The sequence below is a fragment of the Cynocephalus volans genome, chromosome 11 (assembly GCF_027409185.1).
Source record: "Cynocephalus volans isolate mCynVol1 chromosome 11, mCynVol1.pri, whole genome shotgun sequence".
NCBI lineage: Eukaryota > Metazoa > Chordata > Mammalia > Dermoptera > Cynocephalidae > Cynocephalus > Cynocephalus volans.
In genome coordinates, this window is record NC_084470.1 from 113,764,034 (window position 1) to 113,790,214 (window position 26,181).

The 26,181-nt window shown below is 52.8% G+C and overlaps 1 protein-coding gene across 1 annotated transcript in view; it reads right to left on the reverse strand.

Annotated features, from left to right (window-relative positions):
• Nucleotides 1-688: 688 nt before the first annotated feature.
• Nucleotides 689-26,181, reverse strand: part of LAMB3 (laminin subunit beta 3) — a 36,056-nt gene continuing 10,563 nt past the window's right edge. Inside the window, exons 3-22 of the mRNA XM_063114410.1 lie at nt 25,102-25,216; nt 24,488-24,561; nt 21,337-21,528; nt 19,933-19,996; nt 19,403-19,596; nt 17,434-17,554; nt 16,493-16,681; nt 15,127-15,282; nt 14,492-14,688; nt 13,982-14,093; nt 12,810-13,188; nt 11,127-11,287; nt 10,776-10,996; nt 10,290-10,487; nt 9,812-9,956; nt 5,826-6,033; nt 5,337-5,478; nt 4,790-4,966; nt 3,871-4,024; nt 689-1,155 (exon numbers count right to left, since the gene is read on the reverse strand). Of these exons, the coding sequence (XP_062970480.1) occupies nt 1,019-1,155; nt 3,871-4,024; nt 4,790-4,966; nt 5,337-5,478; nt 5,826-6,033; nt 9,812-9,956; nt 10,290-10,487; nt 10,776-10,996; nt 11,127-11,287; nt 12,810-13,188; nt 13,982-14,093; nt 14,492-14,688; nt 15,127-15,282; nt 16,493-16,681; nt 17,434-17,554; nt 19,403-19,596; nt 19,933-19,996; nt 21,337-21,528; nt 24,488-24,561; nt 25,102-25,216 (3,336 nt within the window). The 3' untranslated portion in view covers nt 689-1,018. The remainder of the gene's footprint in view (nt 1,156-3,870; nt 4,025-4,789; nt 4,967-5,336; nt 5,479-5,825; nt 6,034-9,811; nt 9,957-10,289; nt 10,488-10,775; nt 10,997-11,126; nt 11,288-12,809; nt 13,189-13,981; nt 14,094-14,491; nt 14,689-15,126; nt 15,283-16,492; nt 16,682-17,433; nt 17,555-19,402; nt 19,597-19,932; nt 19,997-21,336; nt 21,529-24,487; nt 24,562-25,101; nt 25,217-26,181) is intronic.

Sequence of the window (26,181 nt, forward strand, 5' to 3'; positions counted from 1 at the left end):
CCACATCTGTGACCTTGGGTGAGTTACTTAGCCTTTTGTGCCTCGGTTTCCCCACTCACCCAATGGGAATAACAGCACCTCCAACATCATGAGATAATGCAGAGGGTGCGCCCAGCACAGTGCTCAGCAAATAATTAAAGTGGCTAATAACAACCAAGAAGTTAACGTAGAAGAATGCCAGCACAGTGCCCGGGCTATCGTCAGCATGCAAATGCTCACACCATTTTATATTTCACATGCACACACGCACACACACTCGCTCACACACACACACACACACACACACACACACATCCATTTACAACCTCTCCTTGAGATCCCAAGAGACATAGATTCTAGTCCTAGTCCTGCTTCTGGGAGTTGTGTGAATTTGGACACGTTACTTTCCTTCTCTGGATTTCTGTTTCTTCATCTGTAAACAAGGAGCTGGATCTCTGTTTAAAGGTGAAAACTTCTCCTCTGGTCTCTCAAGGATGGAACCTAGCAGGTCGGGGGGCAGAGGACCCTGTCTCCCTAAGCATGCTTGACGAGCAAGATGGACTGAGCAGAGTAGGACAACCAGGCTTAAGGAGCACCCAGGAACTCCAAACAGAAGGCAGAAACAAGTAATAAAGCCTGACGATGGGGAGATAGACCATTATCTCTCTTTGAGCCTTCAGGCTTCTTTCCAAAGATTTTTATTGGGCTTTTCACTTGCACATTATTTTTTATTAAGTTTTTGTATTTAAGCCACAACAAGGGACAAAGGGAGATGGAGGGCAGGGAAACTGGCCAGCCCAGCTCCCTTGAGAGTCACGATGACATGCCCACCTCTACCATCCCTCCCTCTAATGTAGGCGTCCCATCAGCTCAAGCTCAGCTGCAGCCCAGGGTGTCTTAACAGCTGCGCACCAAGGGTGGTCCGGCCTGTGCTTTAGGCTGCACCGAAGTCTCCTGGAGCTGGCAAGCATTTCAGCCCAGTCTGCCCGCCAAAAGCAAAGGAGGAAGATGGGTGGGGCAGGGGCTGGGAGCTGGAGCATCACTTGCAGGTGGCGTAGTAGAGCACGCGGGCGTTGATGTGGTCGCGGATCTGCTCCACACGCTTCTCCAGCCCTGTCAGGTCCGCCGAGCGCAGCACGATGGCCTGGCTTCCGCGCAGCAGCTCCGACTCCATGTCTGAGCGGATGGAACAGAGGCAGAGGAGGAAATGCCGATGAGATGCCCAAAAGTTCCCAACCCTCCTTCCCCTCTCCCTCCCTGGAGGCAGCACATGCAGGCGTAATAACCTCTGGGGGAGTCTGGCCTCTCTCCAGCCTCATGCCTTGCCCTCCCCTATTCCACTCTTAGAGCAACCTGGCAAGGGCCAGATCCTGGAGGCTCCCATTCCTAATTATCCCCTTGCCCCTGCCCCCCTCCTCTGCTCTAGGCTGTCTCAGCTGTCCCAAGCTGATGAGGGGGGCCACTGGCATAAAGATTAGCAGCCCAGTGCTGCTGGACCCAGACAGCTGCCATCCCACCAACAACCCTCAGGTGGGCACCTTGGCAAAAGGGCTGGCTGGGTGACCAGAATTCCTCCCCACCTGCCCTCCCCAGAATGCCACTCCAGATGAACCTAGCCCTCCTGTTCTGGTCCATTCTACACTCCACCACCAGATTGTGCATGGAGGATTCAAAGAACTCCAAAGTGACCTAGCCTAGCCTGTGACCCTGTCCCTCTAGGCAGGAGTCCCCCTACCACATTCATGAGAGCTGGCACCCAGCCTCAGCCTGGACTTTTCCAGAAATAGGGAGAGATCATGTACTGCCTCACAAGGCCCCGGCTTTAGGCCACTCTTGTTGTTTAAAAAGTCATCTTTTCATGAAACCAAAATCTGACTGTTTCTTGCTTCCACTCAATTGTCCCAGGCCTGTCTCCTGGGGTTATAGGAATATTTGCTCTATTCCCAGATGGCAATCCTGAACATTTCTGAGGCTTTGTTTTCTCCAGATTACTTATCTCTAGGTCTTTCATCCATTCCTCATCTGCTGTAACTGCTGGGTCCCTCCCTCTCTTCCCACCCTGGTCGCTCTCCCCCTGATGTCTGCAGAGCTGTCAATATCCCTTCTGAACATATAGCAGCCGTCATGAGGACACTACCCCCAGGTGAGATCCTATCAGCAGAGTGTACCAGAGTATTACTGGGCTGACATTCAGCCAGTGGGCACCCATATGGACGGACCTACAAGTGATAAAATATTGAGATCCATTCGTAGTGGCTTTTAAATAGCTGCTGTTCTGTTCCCCATGTTCATTCCGGCCCCCACCCCCAGATGTGCCCCATGCATGGTCCTCCTGATTATGCTGCAATTAAAGGTAACTTCCTGCAAGCAAGTCAATGCCTTTTCCAGTGCTACAAGCTGAGCCTTTTCTGGTTGGTGGGCACGTGCCACACCTGTTGCTAAATAGCATTAATATCCCCTGAGCTCTCCTCCCCATACTCTGGCTGCTTTGTGTTTATTTGTTCTCTAGGTGGTAGCAAGACATTGCTGGCTTATAACAATCTTTCGGTTACTCAGAACTCTTGGTTCTTTTTCAGGTGAGTAACAACAACTCATAAGTATCACTTATGTGTGAGAAAGCATTTTCGGTAAAACTAGTCACTAGGAAGCCAGGCCTCATCTGAGCTGTCCTCGTGGGTTTAGGGCCAAACAAGGCCAGAGTGGGAGGTACACAAGTATTTCAGAAAGTACATGGGAAAAATCATATTATCTTTTAATTCTATTTTTTCACAAACTTTTTGAAGTGCCCTTGTAATTTTTTTCCCTATTTAATTTCATCCTGTTAGTTTCAGCCCATCCATTCAGACTTTTGCTATATTGCCTTAGGATACTGGTTCTGTTGTCTATCCTACTGGCTGTCTGTCATTCACAGATCTGACGCACAAGTTCTTTATCTTCGCACAAAAGCCCTGACCCCGCCTGGCTCCTTCCTCAAGGTCCTCTCCTCTCACCTCGCCCGTCAGCTGTGGCCAGCTGCAGCCCCTTGCTTGCATCCCATCACCAGCCAGCCCAACCTTCTCTACAGTGGACAACATGCTTCCCAAAGAGATCCTTGCCAACCACTTTTGTTGAAATTCATAGAAGCTCTGTGGCATTGCCTGGACACACCAGCCCAGTGACCCTATTATCACATCTTAGAGATTGACTCTCTGGTTCCTGGAAATTCCCACTTCCCTTTCTGAGGAAACCTCAGAATGCTTTCAAAATCTACTTTCATTATGTCTCTGGCATATTCAAAATGCTTGGATGTTCCCCACTGCCTCCAGGGCTAAGTCCACCCTCCCTATCCGAGCACTGGAGGCCAGCCACGTGGACCCGGCCACATTGACTGCGTGCTACTTCTCTGCCCCCTGGTCCTCATCAACCCTGCTCTCTGTCGAGTGAGTCCTGTCCCTATCTTCAGGACACGCCTTGTTCCTTCTCGCCACCCAAGCCTTGATGCTGCTGCTCCTGCTCACAGCCTCCCCCACGCCTACACATCCTTCCAGGATGAACACGGCCTTCACTGAACATCTCTCTCTGAAATTATTTATCCTCTGAACCCCTAGAGCTCTTATTTTGTGGGCCCCTGTCACAGACCACCTTGTACTGTTAAATATAATTTCATGCATCTTCCAGGCAGGAAGAAAAATGGCCCCATCTGGATTGCAAGCTTCTCGAGGGCAGGCCAGGTCATGAGAACATCTCTGCATTCCCCACAGTTCCATCCTGCTTTCTAGATGTTCATGAAATCCCAAGTGATCTCACTCCCTTAGCGCTGCTAGCTCCGAAAAGAGGAGAACACAGATGCCCCAGGATGGGACCAGCCTTCGGGGATGCCCAGCAGTCCAAGTCCCTGGCCCATTCCCTCACCTTTCATCTTGTCCATCATCTCCATGGTCTCCCCAAAAAGCTCCTCTGCCTCTGTCTTGATGCTCATGACCCGGCTGCCCTGCTCACCCAGCATGGGACTCCGACCCAACCGGTCCTTCAGCTCAGCATACTTTTGCTTTATTCTCTCAAATCCCTGAAAAAGATAAAAGTCTCAGTATCACATCAGCATCACCTGCAGTCCTAAAGGACTGTGGTGAAAGCACTTGACAGCACCCAAATCAACACACAGTGATAAGGCACCTCCTACTATTTCCCAATGGTTTGGTTTTGCTTGGAAATCCCACCAGGGCCACAGACCATGTCTTAAACTTCTCTGTTTCCCCTGCTCCATCTCCAGCTCCTTCACTTCCCACCTCACTTCCAGCACAATGCCCGGCATATAATAGCATGTTAATATCAAGCTGTCACATAATAGTGTACTTGGCAACATGGTCACTATGGCAGGATTGGAAGTGCCAATGCTCCTGGCCCTGGGGGAGGCAGGTGGCCCACTTGACACACTGAGAATGGCTCTTTGATCTTCTCTGGTCTAATTCTGACAGTGACAGAGGTTAGACTAAGCCAGGAGTGTCTATCCAGATGGGTTTCAGGAGACAAGCTCTGGATTGGGTGCTAAGACACCTGCTTTATAGATGAGCTTTGGACCTGTGGACAAAGTCACCACCTCATATGTAAAAGGAGAGGGATTGAACTAGATCATCTCCAATGTTCCTGAGACAGCTACGTCAAAGGCAGCAGGAGGCAGAACTCAGACGCCTGGGTTTTATCCTGAAGCCCCTCCTGGTTCTTTATTCTAAGTGTTTTTGAGTTCATGGTCTTATAAAGTGTGCAAAGTCCACTTCTGCACAGGACCCTTCACTGGCTGTATGTCACTGGGCTCACTCTGCCCTGTCTGTACCTCCTGGGCACTGAGTGCGTGCTCGCTGGCGCCTTCCGCGAGCTGCCGGGCCTCGGCTGCCTGCGCCCGCTGCTGCCGGGCTTGGCGGCGGAGCTCTTCCATCCGTGCCCGGAAGTCACCCAGCTGCTTCGTCATGCCCATCACCAGCCTCTCCGCTGGCCCCAGTACCTGCTGAACCTTTGTGGAAAGAGGGAGGGGACCTGGGGTTTGTGATGTGTCTCACAGGCAGGGGCCTTCATCCCCAATTTTTCTCCAACTCATCAGGCAGTAAAAACTCTTTCCATCCAGGACATCATGATTGCCCTTCCAAACCCCTATCTGTCCACTGACACCCATCCCTCTTCTCCAGCTCAGCCAACCCCACCCCTGCCTTCTGCATCCCAGCCATGAGACCAGAAAATCCAAGGCTGAAAGCCAGACCCAAGGCTTGTAACCCTCCTTTTGTAGACCTGGGTCATCTGGGTCCCTGTCTAGCATCTTCTATGCCCTGGGCCTAAATCCAACTGTTCATTCCCAAACATGAGGGGTGGAAGCCATAACGCCTCACCTCAGCAACTCTGTCCTGGATAAGCCGAAGGGAACGGCTGGTGCCTTGCATGGTGTCCTGAGCTTCCTGCAGCGCCACCGTGCCCTGCCGCAGGTTCCCGACCACATCCTCGACCTGGCCCTCCACTGTGTGGGCTCGACTCCTGGGAGAATGATCAGAAAGGAGAGGAGAGGAAGCAAGTGGACAGTGAGTGGATAGATGCATGGTTTGGCTCATGCACCAGCCTTCCCAGCCAAGACAAAGAGCAGGAGTACTGACTCGGTAGCTTTGACATCCCAGGACCTCACCACGCAGACGTGACAAACGTGAGTGTTATGGCACAGTTTCCAATACGGAAGGCAGGTCTCTGTGTGTCACTTAACCATCCCCCACCACAGTGAGCACCCCCTCCTGCCTCCCAGCCCTCTGAACCCCTCTCCCAGCAACAGGGTTGGGGCTAAAACACCAGTCCACTCCTAGGCAGGGAGAAGTCCAGGACCCAGGCCGCACCTGGCCTGCTCGGCCTCAGCCTGCAGCCTGCGGGCCCTCGCGATGTCTTGCTTGGTCTGGGTCAGCACCAGGTCCACGTTGGGCAGCCTTGCTGCAATGGCCTGGATTTCATTCATCTTCTGCAGGACCGTGGCTGAGTCTGTGGGAAGCCACAGGGCCAGCACGGCCTCACTGACTTCCTGGATGGTGTCTGCATCGGTTTCAGGGTCTGGAAGACATCCAGCCATCAGCCGCGGGAGCCCACTCCCCTCCCCAAAGATCAGAGGCCTCTCCAGGCTGAGCAGCATCCCCAGAAGACACCCACAGTGGCCTCTGTGCCCTGGAGGTCCAAGGAGCTACTGCTCCCTCTCAACCAGACTCAGGTGCCAGTTCTCTGGGAATTTCCACGACTGCGAGAAGGATGACTGTCCTGCGTTCCGTGCTGTGGGGAGGAGGGGTGTTGGCACAGCTGTGGCAACTAAGCGTCTGGTGCCACAGGAAGCTGCAGACTGGGGAGAAGGAGGTGGTGCCAGACAGCTGGTACTGAGCAGTGCCTGCAGCACATACATTAGCAGCCCTAAATTGGGGAGAGCGGCCAGGAACTGGAGCTGCTTCATTGGCAATAAGACCCTTTATTGCCCACACCCCTCTTCAGGCCAGAGTGCTCATTTTTGCAAAGGCAGAAAACAGTTATCAGGTCTTTGCTCAAATGTCACCTTCTCAGACAGGCCAGCCCCAGCCATCCAATCCAGAATTGCAACCTCCGCCCTAGAGCCGCACTCCTTACCCCCATTCCCGCCTTGTCATTCTCTCTAGCACTGAGCACCGCCCACCTGCCCAACACCGAACTCATTCTATGTGGGTTTGTGTCTCTGTACCCACTAGAATGTAAGCTCCATGAGAACAGGAACTGGGTGTTGTTCACAGCTACATCCCCAGACTCTAGCACAGTGCTTGGCACTGGGAGCATTTGTGGAATGAATGAATGACTGAAAGCATTCCAGACCCAGATCTCCCTGTCATTAGTCAAGCAACCTGGGGCAAGTCAGTGGCTTCTCTGAGCTCAATTTCCTGACCTGTGAAATGACAATAATGATCTCCATCCTGAAGTTCTGGCATGAAACATCAATTCGCAAGGGTTTTTACAAGCCAACTCTGGGTCAGAGAGTAAGGTCAGAAGTACAGAGATGACATCTCCTCCCCATGTCTCCTTGTTCACTTTTACAGACTTCACTGGTGTTGACGTGTTAGGAAAGGGGGCACCCGCCCACCCAGATGGTTTGCCCTGGGTCCTGAACTCCTCTGGGGCCCTGGGCCCAGCCTTACTCCACAACCAGAGGGTTTCCTCACCAGCTGGCTACCCAGGTCCCATCCGCAGATCTCTTGCCACTCCAGGGGGAAGGACATTCCCGGAAGGAAGGTGACAGCCATACCTGTTCACTCCTGTGTCCCTCAAGGCCAGCCTGCAGCAGCATACTACAGAAACCCAGGGCATAACTGTGGTTGAGTTTAAGAGGGCTTATCCCAACTGGAAACTTTCACAAGGAGCCTCGCCAGAGAGACTGCCAACCTCTCACCTAGCCCAGAGCCCTATTCTCAAACAAGGCTTAACACAAACTTTCTGCAGAAGTCCCCAGGTGAGCACATCCCCACCTAGCTCTGGCCCCTCCTGTATTCTGCAGCTCTGCAGCCTCATCCACGGACGTGATCTGCATTACCCTCAATTTCATGGCCTTCTGAGTCTCGGGGTGGGCTCAGTAAATATCTACTGTTCTGAACAATAGCATGAGGAGTTCGCAAATCAAATTAGACTAGGTCTCTGACCTTTAAAGCTCGAAATCTAGTGAGAGAGACAGGCCCATAAATAAGGAAGCACAACGCTGAGTGACTAGGAGAAGCATGGTGCCATCGGGGGGCATTGGACCTTATCTGATGAGCCCAGAGGGGGCTTTCTGGAGGTGTCATGCGCACGAGGATCCTTAGAGGGTGAGGAGGAGTTTCCCAGGCCAAGAGAGGTGGGGGACGGGAGGCAATCCAGAGAGAGGAAAACTATTAGTAAAGGCAAGGAGGCAAGAGAGCTTGTGTGTGTGTATGTGTCTGTGTGTGTGTGTGTGTCCATCCCATAGTGCAATAGTGCAGAGTGTGAACGACAGACAGATCATTGGGCTTGAATCCTTCCTGCACCACATCCAAGCAAAATGCTCTTAAGCAGGTTACTTAACCTCTCTGTGCCTAGATTCCTTATGTGCAAAGTGAAAGTAATAATAGTACTTATCATGTAATCAGAATTAAATAATGTAGTACCTGCAAAGCATTTAGAGTAGTGCCTAACACTTAGTAAGAACTTAATGAACCTTCGCTATTAATTTCGTCAATTCCATTTGAAGAACTGGGAAAGGCACTGTTTCTTCCTTTTTCCATAGACCTCCACTCTCCCCTCTGTGCTGTGAGCCTGGCTGCCAAACAGGGTCGCAGCTGGCACCCAGTGCCTCCTGCACCAGGACTCTAGAGGCTAGAACCCACTGCTGTGGAGACTGTGAGAATTTTCCCAGGCCCCTCCCTGGGGCCAGGCCTCTTTCAGGCCCTGCTCCTTCTCTCTACCCCTGGACCCAACATAGGACTTCACCTGAGACACACATATAGCTGAGGACAAAAGGTGCCTGGCAGCTCCCCACCTGTTCACATGAGCCTCGACTGCACTCAGAAGGAGAAAATTTCAACCCACCTCCCAGCCCTGAGGCCAAGGCCCTGGCCAAAGTCAGTGCAGGATGACCGGCCATTCAACCTCACTGGGCTTAACTCGGGGCAAGACTCCCTTATCGATGAGTCTGAGCCCCAAGCCTCAGCCTGCCACTTCATCCACATTTGCTAGGCTCCATCTCCCTGCATCCCCAGATAACATTGTCCCCAAGTGTGAGTCTCATGGCCTTAAGCAAGTCATGGGATCTTCCTGCCTCCTTTGACCTGCCATCTGTACTCAGGAGGGGCTTTGGCCTATTTGGGGCAAAAACACTGCAATAGTAGCAAGAAGAGCCGTGGTGGTTACACCAAGCCCTCAGCTCATATGAACTGGGCTCCCCGCCAAGCCAATTCCCTGGCAGGAACCAGAAATCTAATAATATCAACTCTCATTCCTGAGGCACCTTTAATTTTTCAGAACACATTTTGTATCAATTATTCGATCCTCAGAATAAACTTGTGAAATACTACTATCCTCGTTGGCAGAAGTGAAAGATGCTGCAAAGACGAAAGCAACCTGCCCAAAGCCACGTGACTTGCCTGAGCTCTGCCCAGGGGTCTTCCCATTGCTCGGCCCCTTCTCACTCCCCAGGGCAGCAAGGGAGGGGGTCTGGCCTTACATTAGGTGCTAGTGACAAAGCAGTGAATGAGACAGACAACCCTCCCTGCCCTCTTGGAGTTTACTGTCTAGTGGGGAGGCAAATAATCCACTTGCAGACAAACAAATTCAATAACCACAGAGTCAGAGCAGTGCAGTGAAGGGAAGATGCCGAAGGGGAATGGGAGAGGAGGGGGATGACCACAGACAGGGTGGCTGGGAAAGGCCTCACTGGGGAGATGACCTGGAGGACAAGAAGCAGCAGCCTTGGAAAGAGCATTCCGGGTAAGAGCCTGACGTGTTCGAGGATGGCCAGTGAGCTCAGGGGAGAAGGGCACAAGGTCACACTGGAGGGAAGGATAGAGGACAGACTGTGTAGGCCATGATAGGAGTTGGGAGTTTATTCCAAGAGCAAGGTGAAGCCATTGAAGGATATTAAGCAAGAGTGAGATGTAATCCGATCTGCACATTTTAGAAGGATGTTTCAGGCTGTTCTGTGGAGAATGGACCACAAGGGAGCAGGTGCAGAGGCAGGAGAGCAACAAGAAAGCCCCGGCAATGGCCTGGACCAGGGTGGCAGCAGACCTGGGGATGAGGGAGGGGCACGGGCTGATGAACTGGACGTGGGACTGAGGATCGGGCAGGAGTCAGAACGTCAGCTGAGCCTCACCTGTGAGGAAGTCCCGGACCTGCTGGATGAGGAGCCGCGTGCGTCTGACGTCTTCCTCCATCTGTGAGCGGCTGGTGCTCACCTGCGTCTCCAGGCGCTGGGCATCTGACTGCACCTGCAAGGCAGCTTCCTCGGCTGCCCTAATCTGTTGACACACACCAGAGGTCAGAAGGGGCTTATGCCCAGGGGACCCTCTCAGCAGCCTCCAAGGATTCTATGGGTTATCCTCTACCCAAGACCTATCTAGGAGAGGTTTGTAACCAGCCTGGTTTGGCCCCAGAAGAAATGATGGGGATGTTGAGTAAAAAAAAAAAAATAGCCCAAAACATTGTTTGCAAACTCTATCTCAAACTTGCTGTGGGCCACTGAGCAAGTCACCTAACATGACTGGCCTTGAAATGGGAACTCTGAGTGGCCTGGGGGCTCCTTTCTGTCCCCCTCCCCCTCCCTGTGCTCACCCCACCTCCCCCACACCTACCATCTGCCTGGTCTGCTGGAGCTGGGAGCTGAAGCCCCGCAGCTGCTCAGCCACCTGCCCCGCCGTCTGGAAGGCCCCACCAGCCCTGGGGAGGATGCCCCTGCAGTGGGAGCCACAGGCTGTCCTGTTGTCTTGGGGACACAGCTCACCAGGGCACGCTCCCGGGGTACAGGCCGTTTGCCGGGAGCCACCACAGAGCTGTGGAGAGATGGGGGTGTCAGAGAGGCTACCCCAGGCTCCTCAACAACCACTCCCATCCCACACCCAGCAAGCAACCGGGCATCACCATGACAACCAGGCACCAGAAACTTGTTTCCTTGGCAACTGCTGAGCACACAGTGAGGGGCACAGGGTCGGGATGGGTGTTGGAGAGGGGCAGACTCTCACTGGGGCAGGTTTGTCCTAATGGGCACCGGATGGCAGCACTTGGTCTGTGACAAGCTGGGACAGGGGCTCCCGGAGGGGGGCTCCCATGCCACGAGTCACCTTGTTGATGGTGGGTGTCAGGTCAGGCAAGGAAGCCATCTCCAGCCTCAGAGCCGCGAGCTGGGGGCCGCTGGCTCCTTCTGCGCCTCCCGCCTGCCTCTCCAGCCCCTCTGCCTCTCTCCGGCTGTCCCTGAGCTGGAGCAGCAAGCGGGAGCTGTCGGAGACCTGCCGAGCAGCCTGGGCCGACCGTTCACGGGCTGCAGTCAGCACGCGGAAGGCTCCTGTGGGCAGAGGAGAGGGGAGTGAGCTGCTCCTGGACCCGGAGGCCTGGAGGTGGAGGAGGAGCGGGAGGGGAGGGGGCCGTGGCGTGCCCGTGGCCATGGCAATGCGGGCCGAGGCCCCCCTCCTCACCTGAAGGATCTGCACTGCTTATTTTTTCAGACTGCTCCCTCTTGTTCTGATACATAACAAGGAGGCGATGGAAGCCTCTGTTGAGACTCTCCAGGTCTCCTGGGAGGGATGCCGTCTCCTCCTCTAGGATCAGATCTGGCTGCAGGCCCTGGAGAGTCCGCCTGAAATGAGAAAGGAGCTTTCACTAACATACAGGAGGGGTTGGCCTCCCCAGAGGCAGCCACCCCCTTGGTTACTGAGTTAGGAATAACAGAGGCCTTCAGCGAGGGCAACAACACGGAGAATCCGCAGGCTGAAGGGGCCTGCTGCCCAGAGGCCAGGAGGGCAGGCACAACCTCCCGCCACCCTCTTGCAGGCACGGCCATAAAACACTCTGCTTCCTTGCTGTCTGTGACCCTAACATTCCTGGTCCTCCTCCCCTCCCACGCTCTCTTCTTGCTCCTGGCCTCCACAAGGGACCCTGACCCCCACTCCTCAGCTCTCCACAGGCTGTCGTCACCACCACCTGCACAGCATGGCTCCCAAATCTCTCATCTGCACTCCACACCCCACACTGAGCTCCAGACCCCATGCCACAGCCATCGGTCAGCCCACCTGAAGGGGGCTCAGGATTCACCCACCCAGGCCCACGGCCACTGAGCTCTCAGAGATTCCTCTCTCCCCATGCCCTTTGCAGCTCCAACAACCACCTCCCTCCCACCACCCCGTCCTCCACCTCCCGGCTTTGCTCAGGCATAGAACGCCCTTCCATGGAACGCCCCTCCAGGCCTGCATTTCCTGCCTGCAGAACATCTGTGGACAGACTATCCGATTGAGAGGCTCAGGTCAGACGGCACCTCCCCTGTGAAGCCCGCCAGGACCACCCCGCTGCTGGAGTTTTCCCTCTCGTAGCACGTGCCGCATTATAGTTTGCTGTTTACACGTCGGTCTCCCCGATGTGAGTCTCTTGAAGACGAAGCCTATGTCACGTTAACTAATATCTCCAACATCCTGCATGATGCTTGGCTCATCATAGATGCTTTTAAAAATATAGGGAGTGAACGAATGAATGAATGATTCCCAACATTCGCTCTAGCTCTTCCACTAGAGCCCCCTAAAAGAAGCTGGAGCACGTCCCTAGGTAACAAAGCCTCGGTTTTCCTTCTTCCCAGGCCACCTTTTCCCTGCTGCCAGTCACAGCCCTAGTGCTCAGGGAATGCAAACTAATTATAGAAACTTCCAGAACCAAATCTCTCTAAGAAGGTGCCTTTGCTGGTGCAAGAGGGGTGTGGGTGGGCCTGCTTCCATTCTAAAGGCAAACAGAGTTATTTTTAGAGCCTTCGCCTCTCAGATGCCCTCTGCCAGGGTGACTAATTTCAAGCTGACTCTCCCACAGGCAGCACCGGGCACCTGAAAGAACACTGGGCTCGGAGTCCGGGCCTGTGCGCCGAGTCCCAGCTCTGTCCCTCGGTGGCCACATGGCTCTGTCACATCACCCATCTGTGCCTGTTTCCTCATCTGCAAAATGGAAGCAATGCCACCCACCTCACAGGACTGTTGTGATGTTAACTATCACGAGAGAGCACACGTGAAAATGCCTTGTAGACTGTAATAGGCTGTACAAATGTAAGCAAGGACGGCTGTGCCCCTGCTGTGACCCATGTGGCTCGATTCTTCCAAGTGCTTGGCAGGGAAAGGGATTACCTGATGGAGAAGATGGCATTGGCCGCCTGGGCCATCTCCTGCTCTGTGACAGAGGCACCACCAAGAATTGCTTGGATCTGCTCAATCTTGTTCTTGGCATCCTGGATTCGGGAGGCCAGACCCAGGTCCTCCAGACCTGGCCCTGACCACAGGCTGGTGGTGGCATTGCGGAGGCTGCCAAGGCGCAGGGCCTGCTCCTGGAGGTCCGCATCATAGGTCTGGAAGCAAGGGTGGCAGGCCACGCACACCGGGTAGCGGTTGCAGTAGCCTCGCTGGCACTGGTCACAGCGGGGCCCAGTCAAGCCAGGGCGGCAGAGGCAGCGGCCAGAGGCCTTGTCACAGCCTGGGCCTTCCGTTCCCCGGAAGTCACAGTCACAGGCTAGAGCCGGGAGAAATGACAGTGAGTGGCTGGGGTCAGGGAAACGATGGCATCTGGTGGGGAGAGTCCTGAAGAGGAGGTCTGACCCAGGGTCTTTCTACGTGACTTAGAATGCTAGACTGCCATGGTACCGAGAGCAGGAGAGCGAGCGCACGGCCCGAGCACGAGAGGGTCTAAGGCAGTCACGCATTAACCGTGTGGTCCCCGCCGCCCTGTGAGGGACGCTCTTCTGCCCCTTTCATGCACGAGGCCGCTGAGATACAGGGAGGTTAGGAAAACGTGCCTCCTCCCCCAGACGAGGAAACCGCATCTAAAGCAACTCGCTCAAGATCCCTCGGTCAGGCATGGGCAGAGTGGAGACCAGGCCCCGGGTCTGCATGCCCCAGGTCTGCATGCCCCAGGTCCTGTGCTCCTGTCGCTACATCAAACTGACTTTGGGAACTCTCACCCTCTCCCCGCAGGACTCACTTCCCCCACCCAGGAAGAGAGAAGAAACGTCCTCTCCCTGTGCTGCTCTGGACATGGCTGCTGGGAGGTACTCACTCTCAGAGATTGGGGAGCAAAGGAGCCCTCCTGTCCTGAGGACAGGAACAGCCTAACGCTAGCCTGCCCTGGGGGCTGGGAGACCAAGAAGACTGGCTGGGGCATGGCGGTCGCACGGAGCATGTGCCCTCATGGGGCTGCCCCAGCCCACACCACAGTATCAGTACAGGATGTCCTGCCATACCACGGACCCATGTGCCTCCACCCCATGCCCACCACATGCTCATCCCCCCATGCGATGAGCACGCACCTCGGCATCCCATGGCCATGTCTCCATGCGTCTTGTCTGGACACTGGCGGAGGGCTGCGGCACTGCATGTCAGGCCACCAAACCCTTCCCGACAGGGGCACTGCCCTGTGAACTGGTTGGGGGGAGAACAACATCAGGGGACCCTCCCTCACAGCGCCACCTTGCCCTGGTACCGGGGACAGTGTCCCAGATCCTCAGTCCACAGACAGAATCCAGGGCTCCCCAGCTGCCTGCAGAGCTAGTGCACCCCCAAAACAAGGACTTCTGCTCATAGAGAAGCTTTGAGGTCAAGGCCCAGAGTGGACGTTGCAGATGGTGTGGCAAAGACAGCTTGCCAAAGGCTGAGCGCCACAGAGGGAGGGACATCTGGTGGCCTCCCCAAAGGGGAGTGGGGATGGAAGCAGCCCAGCATGGCTGTGGAAAGGCCCAGAAGGGCAGCGTGGAGGCAAGACAGAAGCTGGTAGGCAGAACCTCCCCTTCCAAGGGCCATGGTGCCACCCCACCTCATACCTGGTTGCACTGGGGGCTGAGGGAGCCGTGGGGGTCACAGGCACAGGGCTCACAGCCCCGGCCACTGGCCAGCTTCCAGTGGTAGGGAGCACACTGGTCACACTTGGGGCCCACCACATTGGGCAGACACAGGCAGCGCCCACTCTCCTCATCACATGGCATGTCCCGCTGAGACCCCAGGATGCTGCAGTCACAGCCTGCAGAAAGGAGGGCTGCTGAGCTCAGGCCGACACCCCACAGAAAACTCACCCCCAGAGGACACACATCTGGGGGGGCAGCCTGGGAAAAGAACTGGGCGGGGCCGTCCTCTGTAGATGACATGGCTGACTCACTGCACTTTCCCACCAGTGCAGCCACAGGGCAGCGTGGCCACCCACCTCCCACCTTCCCTCTGGCTGACTCAGTCCCACCTTCCAACCCAGGCCTGTGCTGCCACCTGCTGGAGACCAGTTGCACAGCACCTGGTGCTGGGGAAGAAGGCGGGAAGTCAGGTGTCCACGCAAATGCCCCACACATCCCTGCTGTCTGCCCTGGAGTGAGATTTTCTCCAAGACAGTGCAGTGAGCAGGGCAGACTTGGTCTGGTGGTCCCATGCAGCCTGCTCCACACCATGCTGGGCTGGGCCCCCTACTCACGGTGGCAGCCCTGTGGGTTGGTGTAGGTGAGTCCAGTGAAGCCCGGCTTGCACAGATCACAGCGCTCTCCCTGCACGTGCTCCTTGCACATGCACTGCCCGGTCACTGGGTCACAGGGAGCCCCTGGCACTGCCCCATCAGGATCACACTCACAAGCTGAGAGACAGAAGCAACCACCACAATAGGAATGAAGAAAAGTAGAGAATTCAGAGCAGATTCCAGGAGGCAAACTGCCTGGTTCAAATCCTTGCTCCACCACTGGCTTTCAACCTTACACCCTTAGTCAAGTTACTCAATCCCTCATGCCTCAGTCTCCTCATCTGTAAAATGGGGATAATATATAAAATACGGCCCTCATAGGCATCTTATAAGAAATAAATGAGTAAATACAAAGCAGGTAAAACAGTACTTGGCACATGTTAAACACTATACAAGTATTTTTGTTGTCATTATTTACTGAGCAGCCGCTGTGTGCCAAGTACTGAGCTGGGCACTCCTGCAAGTTGCAAGGTGGGGATTATTATCCCCATTGTACAGGAAACTGAGGCTCAGGATGTTAAAGAATTTACTCAAGGTCACATTGTAAGTAAGTGCTGGAAACAGAGGTCAAGTCTCTCTCACTCATTCCATAAACAAATAATATCAGTAGGAAGTGGCCCACTTTCTCCCACCCCCACTCTCTGACTTCTTTCACGTCTTTCAAAACATAAGACTCCTTCATCCAGAAAGTCTTTCCTGATCAAATCTGCCGAATCAGATTGCTTCCCTCCCATGTGCTCTTTCCTAAATGAACCCACTGGCCCTCACGGGCATGTTAAGCTGCCTCTAGGTGCTTCATTTCATGCCATCCATATATTCATTCAATAGACATTCCCTGAGCGTCAGTGACTTGCCAGTCATGGTGAAAGGGCCGGAGGATATAAGACATAACCCCTGCCATGGAGGAGTCCTCAGTGTTGAGGGAAATAGAAAAATAAATGACAAACCACATCACAACACGCTAAAGGCTGTAGCATATATAAGGACAATTTGTTTTCATTCTTTTTCATGTGTGTATGGTTTATATTACTAAACTGTATGTGTTCCCTGAGGCAGGAACTGTATCTTATATTTACTTTTCTCTCTCCCATGTTCAAAATAAGGGCTATATGTTGATTGACTGATTGATTGATAGATGGTCCAGAGAGGGTAAGTGACTGGCTTAGCAGTGCACAGCTAAGTTAAAACCAGCCTGAGTCCTGATGACAACCGAGTCTTTGTGCTGCCTGACGGCCTTTGTGTCCCAAGGAACACGTACTCTTTTGTGGCCAGAGCAGATGGAGAGTAATGGACAGATGACACCCAGGTCCCCAGAGCCCCTACTCACGAATACAAGTCTCCTGAATGGGAACATTTGGGCGTCTGTTTCGGAAATAGTGCAGCTGACACCGCTCACAGTTCCTGCCCTCAGTGTGGTCCCGGCAGTTGTCACACACGCCTCCATGTGCACCCTGGCTGGCAGCAAACACAGCCGGGTCAAAGTGACAGGTCTCTGAGTGCCCATTGCAGTCACACCCTGGAAAAGAAAAGCCCAGGGCTGATATCTGTCCAGCACCATTGCCAGCTACAAAGCACATTCCACAGTAGCTCCCTGGCCATCTCCAACAACTCTACAAGATGCTCAGGGCAGGAAAATGGAGAAACTGAGGCCAAGGGAAGCTTGCATAATTTAAGGTTACATGGCCCGTAGGAAAGCAGAGTAGAATGAGAACCCAGGCCTCCTGATTCCAAGCGTAATGATGGAGCCCAAAATAGCAGCACGTTGGGCCAAAGAAAGAGCCTTTTGAATGGTCTATCCCCAACCCTTCACTGCCACCAGGGATCTCCTGCTGGGTCACTGCCTCTCCCTGGGCTGGGAATACCTGTTTCCTTGATTTACACAAAGTCCCTGACTCCAGGGGGCCATTTGAAGTAGGAAACAGCAACAGGGAACCAGATATGTCCTAAACAGGGTAAGGCAACTGGAGGGTCCAGAAGAAGGAGGCTGTGGGGATCTATAAAGGCCATGTGGAATCAGAAGCATGGACCAAGCCTCAGTCCTTCCGGGCCTGGCTGAGGAGGAGGGTCAGGGTGGTGGGAGGACGCCACCCAAATACTCTCTCCACCCCCACAGAGCAGGGGGAGCTGAACTTACAGGGGTGCAGCTCGGTTTAGATTTAAATAATAAAAAACAGATTCTCCCCATGTCCCAGGTGAGGTCACTGAGGCCCAGGGAGGCCAGCACCCAAGCTGGTCCCTTCAGGGGAGGGGGCGATCCCAGGCCCATACGTTGGCATTCATGGGGATCCTGGCCCTCCGCGGGTCTCCAGGGCTGGTTGTTGTAGAAGGGCGCACAGCGTTCACAGTTGGGGCCGGCAGTGTTGTGCTGGCAGACACAGACGTCATGGACCTGGGAGGGGGACCATTATTCATAGGAATAATTAGCAAAGGAGGGCCTAGGCATGGACCTGCCTTCCCTCTCTGACCTTCTTTCCTGTCCCTCAGGGCATGGCTCTGACCCCAGTCCTTCCAGGACACCTCCTCTGAATGCTCCAGACTTCACCCAGCTCCTGTGACATGCAGCAGCTGGCCTGCCTGCCATTGTTCCCTGTATGTGAGCACAGGTGTACGTGTGCACACGCACATGCCTGCACTGCTCCTCTAGGGAGGTTTTCACAAACTCGCTCCTTGCCCCTGGACACCCCCGTGATGTCCAGCCCAAGACAGCACCTGGAAGGTGCTCAGGCACCATTGTTGGTAAACTGTGTGATTCCAGAAGCTGGTGGGCCCTCTGGAGATTTATATTCCAACAGTCTATGACTACAGTTGTTTGGCTAATGGGATTGTTATGATGAATAGACTCATTAAGATATAAAAATAGAATAGCTGTTGTGTGCTAATTGCCTTCCAAATTAAGCCCAACACCCTCAGCCTGCTCCATTCTGTCTCCCTCCCATCCCTGCTAGCAGCGCAGCAGGCTAACCTCCTACTGCTGCCTGAACAGGCCCTACTTTCCCCAGCTTTTGGCCTTTACTGTTTTTCCTTCTGCTTAGGATTCTCTTCTTGCCATATTCACCAGCAAAATCCTGCCCCTTAAGCTCCTGCTAGAAAGGCACCTCCTTCATAAGGCCTCCCTTGTCCCCCTAATTCCAAAAATCTCAACCTTGGCTGCATTTCAGAATGACCCAGGGAGCATTTTTTAAAATACTACTGCCCACGTCCAGTTCAATCAGAATCTCGGGGCACATGGCCCAGGCATTGATAACTGTCAAAAGCGGTGATTCCACTGGGCAGCAGGGCCGGTGGCTCTCTCCCTCTGCATCCCACACGCTGTAGTCCTCACATGTCGGCAATCCCATTCAGCCATGGGTTCTAGTAATTTGTCTTATGAGCCCTAATAGATCACACACTCCCTGCGCTGTCCTCCCTGTGGACCCCTGTGCAGCCTGGGGCAGGAGCTGGCCCAGAAGTGGGAAGAACAAAGCCGACCAATGCTCATTTCACCTGTATTCCCCTCCCAGGCCATTCGATGTGATCTCCTCTTGCCCCTCTGTCACTAGGACAACCGACATGCTCCCACGTGTTGACGGAAGAACTGAAGCCCAAGAAAAGCAGAACGACGGGTCTCTCTGCTTCTTTGCCCAAGGTTCTATCTCCTCTACTGGAGGTTCTCAAGGTTGGTCTCACAGTGAAATCCCCTGGGGAGCTTGGTGAACTGGAGCTTCTCACCCCATCCCAGATGCATCTGCTTCAGCTGCCTGGGGTAGACCATGTCTGTACTAAATACTCTTCTCTCACTCTGCCCCAGATCTCACCCCAGATGAGACTTTAGAATCCCTAAACCAGTAGCTCTCAACCCTGGCAATATGTTAGAATCACCTGGAGTTTTAAAAACCAGCAATAAAATCAGAATATCTAAGGATAGAGAATATCTAGGCACTTTTCTTTCAGCTTTCAGGGACATTATAATATGTAGCCAGGGCTGAGATGCTTTTGCCTTAAGCTACCTTTAATACCCACACATATATGTTACCCCAAAATTAAAACCATCCTAAACTATAAAGCCAGCCTAAAGAAGTAATACAAAATTCTGATTTTTGAAATGAGAATCACTTAGATTCATTTTTGCTATTGCTGAAGTATTAAATACCCAAGTCGTAAACTTAGTGCACTCCCTGCTTTACGGGAGCCCCAAGAGTGTCCTTAGTCTGTCATGGTCCTGCCCCCTCCCCTCTGCCCTTCCACCCCGGGCTGTCACCTGCACAGCGGTGGAGGGGCCTGCAGGGGCTCCAGAGTTGGGGGTGCAGCGGTCAGCGTGGCCGTGGCAGAAGCAGCTCCCCTGCAGACGCAGCTGGGACACTGCATAGTAGGCGCTGGGGGGGCGGTAGCCCCTCTGGGGCACAGGGGCCAGCCTGGTAAAGTTGATTCTCAAGTTTGTGATCTCCCCCAGCTCTAAGAGGGGCAAGTAGCAAAGGGTTGGAAAAGAAAAGAAAAGAAAGTTAGTGAGAGGCAAATAGAGTCTCCTGGGGTAGGAGAATTAAGGAAAGGAATTCCCATCTCACCACCCCTCTTCCTGCCTCCCTGATGTCATGCCAGGGCCATTCTCCCCAGCTGTCAGCCTGCCCACAGGGTCCTATACACAATGCCCCTGTGGGGTAAGCAGGGCAAGTATTAAATCCCCAACCATGTTGGCAAAAATACAAAAGACCAGGAAATTTCCATGATCTGGGCTCCAACCCTGCTTCACTCCCTACCCAGCAGTTCGGCAAGAGGAGGAGTCACACTTACCTTGAATTTTTTGACTCTGAGGGGCTGGAATCCCAGATGCTAAATCCATAAGGTTAAGTTGGATCTAAAGAGAGAGGGGAAAGGGAAAAACTGAAGAAGAGGTCCGCAGTGTGCCCCGAGCTCAGAAGACGCCTTTCTGTCCATTCAGTGCCCACCCTCCTCCTCCCCGTAGGTCCTTGTCACCTGGAACCTGAGATAGACCGTGCATATGACGCCTGCCAACTGCCCTGGGCAGGCAAGATGACCACTGGGCCCCAAATGAGTGAGTGAGTGTGTGTGTGTACCATCTCTCCTCTCCAATTGAAAATACAGATAGCCCAAGAATTTCCTGATTGCCCTGGGTCAAAACTTATGTTGAGATATACCATCTACATATGAGGGTCTAGGAGACACTAATTTTTCAATGACTCAGGGTGAATGAGAAGGACCAAGACCCAAGGTCACATGGACATGGTGACCACAGCACTCTGGAAAGCCCCAATTTCAACTATGCTTTTTATTTATAATAAAAAACACTCATTAGATTGTGACTTCATCTGCATATCCAAGGAGGAGTTTTCACGTCAAGCCTCTATAAATTAGGAAAATGTCCTGTGTTCTGATCTGGGATCTGGAGAACGGGCCTCACACAGATTTGGCTAGGGGTTCAACCAGAAAGAGCTGATAAGCCTGCAGGAAGGAGGTGCACGGCCCACAGAGGGGCCCCCTCTGAGCACTGGTGCATGTGGGAGCATCTCGTCTCAGAAAAGGGAGAAGAGAAGCTCCAGCCTCCTCCGCCAGCGGGTGGGGAAAGCAATCATGGAAAAAATGAAGGAACTTGACCCAAGTTTAGAGGATGTGGAGAGAAACATTTTGGATGTTTCTGGGGTAGATTCTCACTTCTAGGTCGGCCTGGAGCTGTGGGTTATACTTGAATTCTTCCCCCCCACCCCCCACCAAGGACTGGGACTGGGCTAGATGGGAGAGTTAAACTGAAAAAGCTCGTTCTTGTGTTAAACTCTGCTATGGTGAGATCAGAGGTGAAATTAGGTGTGTGATTTGCTCACTTGCGTCCACCCACCTCTTCATCCCAAAGTCCTCCTTCTGGAGTAAAGTCAGTTTCCTCCTCCCCACTGCAGGGACGTGCCCATGAGCCACGGGGGAGGGCTGTGGCCGGGGGCAGGGCTGGCGATGCAGCAGCCCCAGGTGTTTCTGAGACAGCCCTCGCAGGCAGCAGCAGGATAAGCAGCCAATGTCTTGAGGGTGGCCAGAGTGGTCACTATTGGGGAGCTCAAGAAAGACAGCCAGGGGGGCTGACCGAGTGTGTTCTCGTGTCTTCTCAGAAGTGTGTGTGACTGTGAACAGTGGGACGTCGGCGACTTTTCTGTGCCTACTTTTTCAGTTTTCAGGGTTCCTTCTACCTACCTTCCCCCCATTTGGGCGCCCATTAGGCCTCTGGGGCAGGGACTGGCAGCGAACATCCTGCCAGCTCTGGGGCTGGCCCTGGCGGACCCGGGGGAAGACGGAGGTGCAGTCAGCAGCCAGGTACTGGTAGACCCGCCAGGTCTTGCCGAAGTCCGAGGAGCGCTCAATCAACATGCCAGCGGGCATGGGCCCCTGCGGAGACAGGCAGGGTGGGGGTGCTGAGCGACTTGGGGGGCTACTGGTGCTGTGCCCCATTGGAGACACAGTCACAGAAACAGGATCCTCTGATGAGGCAGACAGATAAACACTCTGCTGAGCCCACTTTGCCCAGCAGGAGCAAGTGGGCTCAGGAGCATCCTGGTCCAACCCTCCTGGCAAACCACAGGCCATGGTGGGTTCTCCCCAGGGGAACCATGGAAGGTAATAGAAGCAAGATCTGCATTCCAGAAGGTGTGATCCCCAGCTCAGCCTCCCACCCACCGGGGCTTGCAGGCCAGAAAATTCTTGCATTTCCTACAGCTAACCATTTTTATCCCTGCTAGCTCTGGGTTCTGTCCGTCCTCTCTCCCTCTCTCCTTCTTTCTGCCATGGCCACAGTCCAGACTAGGGTCATGCTAGTCCTTCATTACTGCTGCAGCCTGGAGCTCTGGCTCCTGGCTGCCAAACCACTCTCCTCTCTGCACAGAGAGATCTTCCTGACCTGTTATCTGGTACTGAGGCCCTTCAATCGATCTGCATTGGCCTAAAGATAAAGTGTACCTCCTTAGCATGACTATTGCGTCCCTGCTCCCTCCCTCGGTGACTTCTTCCATTTCTGGTGGCTTTAAATGGGGTCTGTATGCTGACAGCCTCCAGCTTAGGCCACTTCTTCAAACCACAGGTTTCATAAACCCAGCCTCCAAAACAGATCCCAAATCCGGCCTGTCTCTCCAGCTTCAGCACTGCTCTCTCCACCCCCTGACCCCCGCCTGATTTCCCCACAGTCACCTCTCTGATAAAAATCCTCTAACCTACTATGCTTGGATAAAATCTGAACTCCTAACTATGGGTGAAGAGGCCCTGTGCCCCCTGGGCACCCCCTGTCACTTCTCCTCTTTCCAGGCCACTTGCTCTTCAAACCCTAAATCACACCAGGCTCATTCCCTCATGGGAGCCTGTGCACCTGTCCCTCCTTCTGCTTGGAGTGCACCTGTCCCTCCTTCTGCTTGGAATGCTCCTCCCCCTGGGGGGTTGCTTCTCACCTTTGTTCTCAGCTTAAATGTCACTTCCTCCCAGAGATCTTTTTATACCTGCTAACCACACCCTGCCCATCCCACCCCGTGATTTCCTATTCCAGCCTCCTGTTAGTTTCCTTCAGAAATGTCACCACAATTTCCAATCATTTATTTGTTGGTTTTCACTTTTCATCTTCTCCCTCTAGACCAGGATTTCTCAGCCTTAGAACTGTTCGTATTTTAAGTTGGATGATTCTTGGTTGGAGGGGCTGTTCTACGCATCGTAGGCTGGTTAACAGCATCCCTGACCTCTACCCACCAGATGTCAACAGCATACTCACAGCTGTGACAACCAAAAATGTCTCCAGAAATTGCCAAATATCCCCTGGGGGAGAGGGGAAGCCAAAGTGGTCCAGGCAGAGAACCGGTACACTAGACCGTAGGCCCCTCGTCTGTCTTGCTCCCAGCTGTGCCCCGGCATCTAGCACTTAGAGATGTCTAGCACACATTTGTTGAATGAATGGTGAATATTAGGTCTGCTCTCCCTTCCCCCTATTTCTATCAGTAAACTCATCTTGCACCACATCCCACCTCCTATCATCACAAACACATTTGCCCTCCAGAGCCCGGGCACATTCCCTTCCCTTTTCCTGATTGTACATCTTCCTGCCTCTTACCCCCTTGCCTTTGCACCTGCTCTTCTCTTTGCCTGCAGTGAACTTTGCCTATTACTGGTCTCTGAAGGTTCATCCTCCCTGGGTGCATTCTCTGACAGCCACCCCCCGAAAGACAGACCAAGCGAGTCGCCCCCTCCTGTGCTCCCCAGAACCTGTTCTGAGCAATATCAGAGTATCCAGCACACTTCCCACTACTGGTTCTTTGTCTGTCTTCCCTGTATATGGTAAAAGCAGCTTGAGGATCATGATTTCCTTTTATTCATCTTTCTGTCCCTAATATCTGGCACCAAACCTAACATACAATCAGTGTTCGATATGTGTGTGGCAAGAACTGACAGATGAGTGAATGGGTGAATGATAATAAAGCAATGAGACTATTTAACAGTTTCCATCCAAATGAATGTTGCCCTTCAAAGTTGTCACCTTTAGAGACTGGGCATTTGGTTAAACAATACTGGCATTTCTCCAAATACTATTGACCTTTTCTTGGGGTGAGGCTCTTAGAGCCAGCTTCCTCAGTCATGTAAGAAATCAGGCTGTTACTTTTAATTCAAGCTCATTTTAACGCCTGAAAATTATTTCACCCTTGCTGATCATCTAATCTTACTAACCAAACTTGATCCTGGAATATTTGACTATTTCTGCAGAAAGAATAAAATCAAATCTCTGAAAAGAAAAAAATGGCTTGTCAGAAATGAATAAAAATGTTCCCTCCAAAAGGAATGTCTCGGAAGGCTAGTCCAAGAGCAGGATCCAAAGTGGTCTGAGAAGTAACAGCCCGAATGAGTGGACTGCCCACCAGGAGAGCCACTCCAAAGGTACATCTTTCTTGTGGATAGGCGAGTTCTTGGCTCTTTGCTAAACTCAATGTCATCTGCACAGTTATTAAAATAGAGTATACCAATAGTACACAGCTGAATAATAAGCATCCAGGCCCAGTAGAGTTGGTACTTGGCAAAGCTGAATGAATTAGATGGGTTGAAGGTCGGGGACACAGAGAGGAGAAGGATATACAACCACTGCACGACCAAGACAGGGAACCTGGAGTTGCCACTGTTCTCCCAGGAGCAAGTTCACTGCTGTCACCATGATGTAGGCTCATGGTGAGTGTCGCCCCAGCCTTGGGAAGGGGAGACCACCCAGCATGTGGTGCCATCACCCCCAGACTGGAGAGAGACAAGAACACTGTGCTCCTCCATGGTCCAAGCCCACATGGCCCAGGGGTCCTCTCCTATCCACTGCTATCCCCAGGGGGCACACCTTAAAATCTATCATGATGTCCTGAAGCTGGAATCTCCTGTCCAGGTCCAGCTGCAGAGAGACAGGGTTCACATCTGGAAGGACAAAAAGTAGAAACTTTAGGCCAGAGACTTTCCATCTTCCCATCCCTGAAGCAGGCTCTGGACTAGACTAGCTCAGGGAAGTCAGAAAGCCTCTAATCTTGATTCTACGATTTCCCTCTTGGAGAGGAGGGGTACCAGTATGTTTCTACTTACACCAGTATTATCCATTCAAGATCCTATCTATTCTTGGCCAGATTTCCTTCCCACCATCACCTGATGCCTCTCATCCTTTAAAGAATTTCAACTTGTCTGCTTGACACAGACCTATTCCCAAAGCGTGCTTGCATTCCACAAGCTCACCCATTGAGACTAAGTGGAGTGGAATAAAAACTTTACTCTCTCCACACACCCTTTCCTTGCCTCCCATAGCCTCTTCTACCTGCAACATCCAACAGGCCCCAAATATACAGGCAGAAATATTCTGCTCACCAACCGCCCATGTCCCACCACCATAAGAAACACCCATGTCCAAAGGGTTCCCAGGGGCCCTCCATCCACAAGGTTGGACCCCTGCAGGTGGCAGGTCCTCACCATTCTGTGACTGCCACCAGCGCATGGGGCCTGAGGATGAAGCCACATTCTCCACGCGGTGACTGTTGTAATTGTGTGGCAGCCTGGAGTCACACTTGCAGCATTTCATCTGCCACTGTGGGAAAGGAAGACGGCAGAAGCTCAGAGAAAGGGTCCTGATAGATTTCTTGCCTCGTATCCTGAGATCCCAGCACATCCCCTCTGTGGAAATCCTACCCTTAGAGATCCATTGATTACATTAACACACTTGGGAGGATTCATCTCTTAAAAGAGGGCTATTGGTCATCTTTTAATTCAATTTGTTTGTGTCTCTCCTAACACATAGCAAGTGAATATAAATAAATGTTCTAGCTGGGGAAGAAGTATAAGGTGGTGGGGAAAAAGAATTGGAGACATGACATTGCCTTGGAGAGAAACTTGAGGAGTGTACTAAGGGCAAACAGAAAAAAAGAGGAGAAACTCACATTAGTTTAGTACTTACTATGTGTAAGACACAAGTGAGGAAGTTTTATATTTTATCTCATTTAATCCTGGCAGCCTGGGGAACACTGGGTATTTGAAAATCAGGGAGAGAGGACAGCAAAAAAAAAGGACAAGGAAATTTGGGGTCCCGGTCGTAGCTCTGTTACCCCACCACCAAGGCTCAGTTTTCTCCTCTGTAAATTGAGTGTAGGTTGGACTAGAGTCATGCATTCATCCAACAAATATTTACGGAGCATGTACTATGTGCCAGACACTGTTCTGGGCTCTGGGGTTATAATGGTAAACAAAAAAAAAGACCGTGCCCTTAGAGAACCAACGTTCTAGTAACATTTAGATGATCCCTAAGCCTTTCAGCACTGGTATCTGAGACTGAGGGTCTTTCCCAGGTTCAGTATTCTGTACCCACAGGAGAGAATGCAGCCTCATCAGGGAGGTCCCCAATAAACCACACCTTCCCTGGCCTATGTCTGTCCCTTGGAGTGAGACAGTGAGACAGGAGACAGAACTGAAAACCCCATGGGCTCCATGACAGGGCAGATATCACCAAGAAAAGGAACATGGCCAGAGAGGGCACATGTCCCTTGTTCTCCTAGTCTG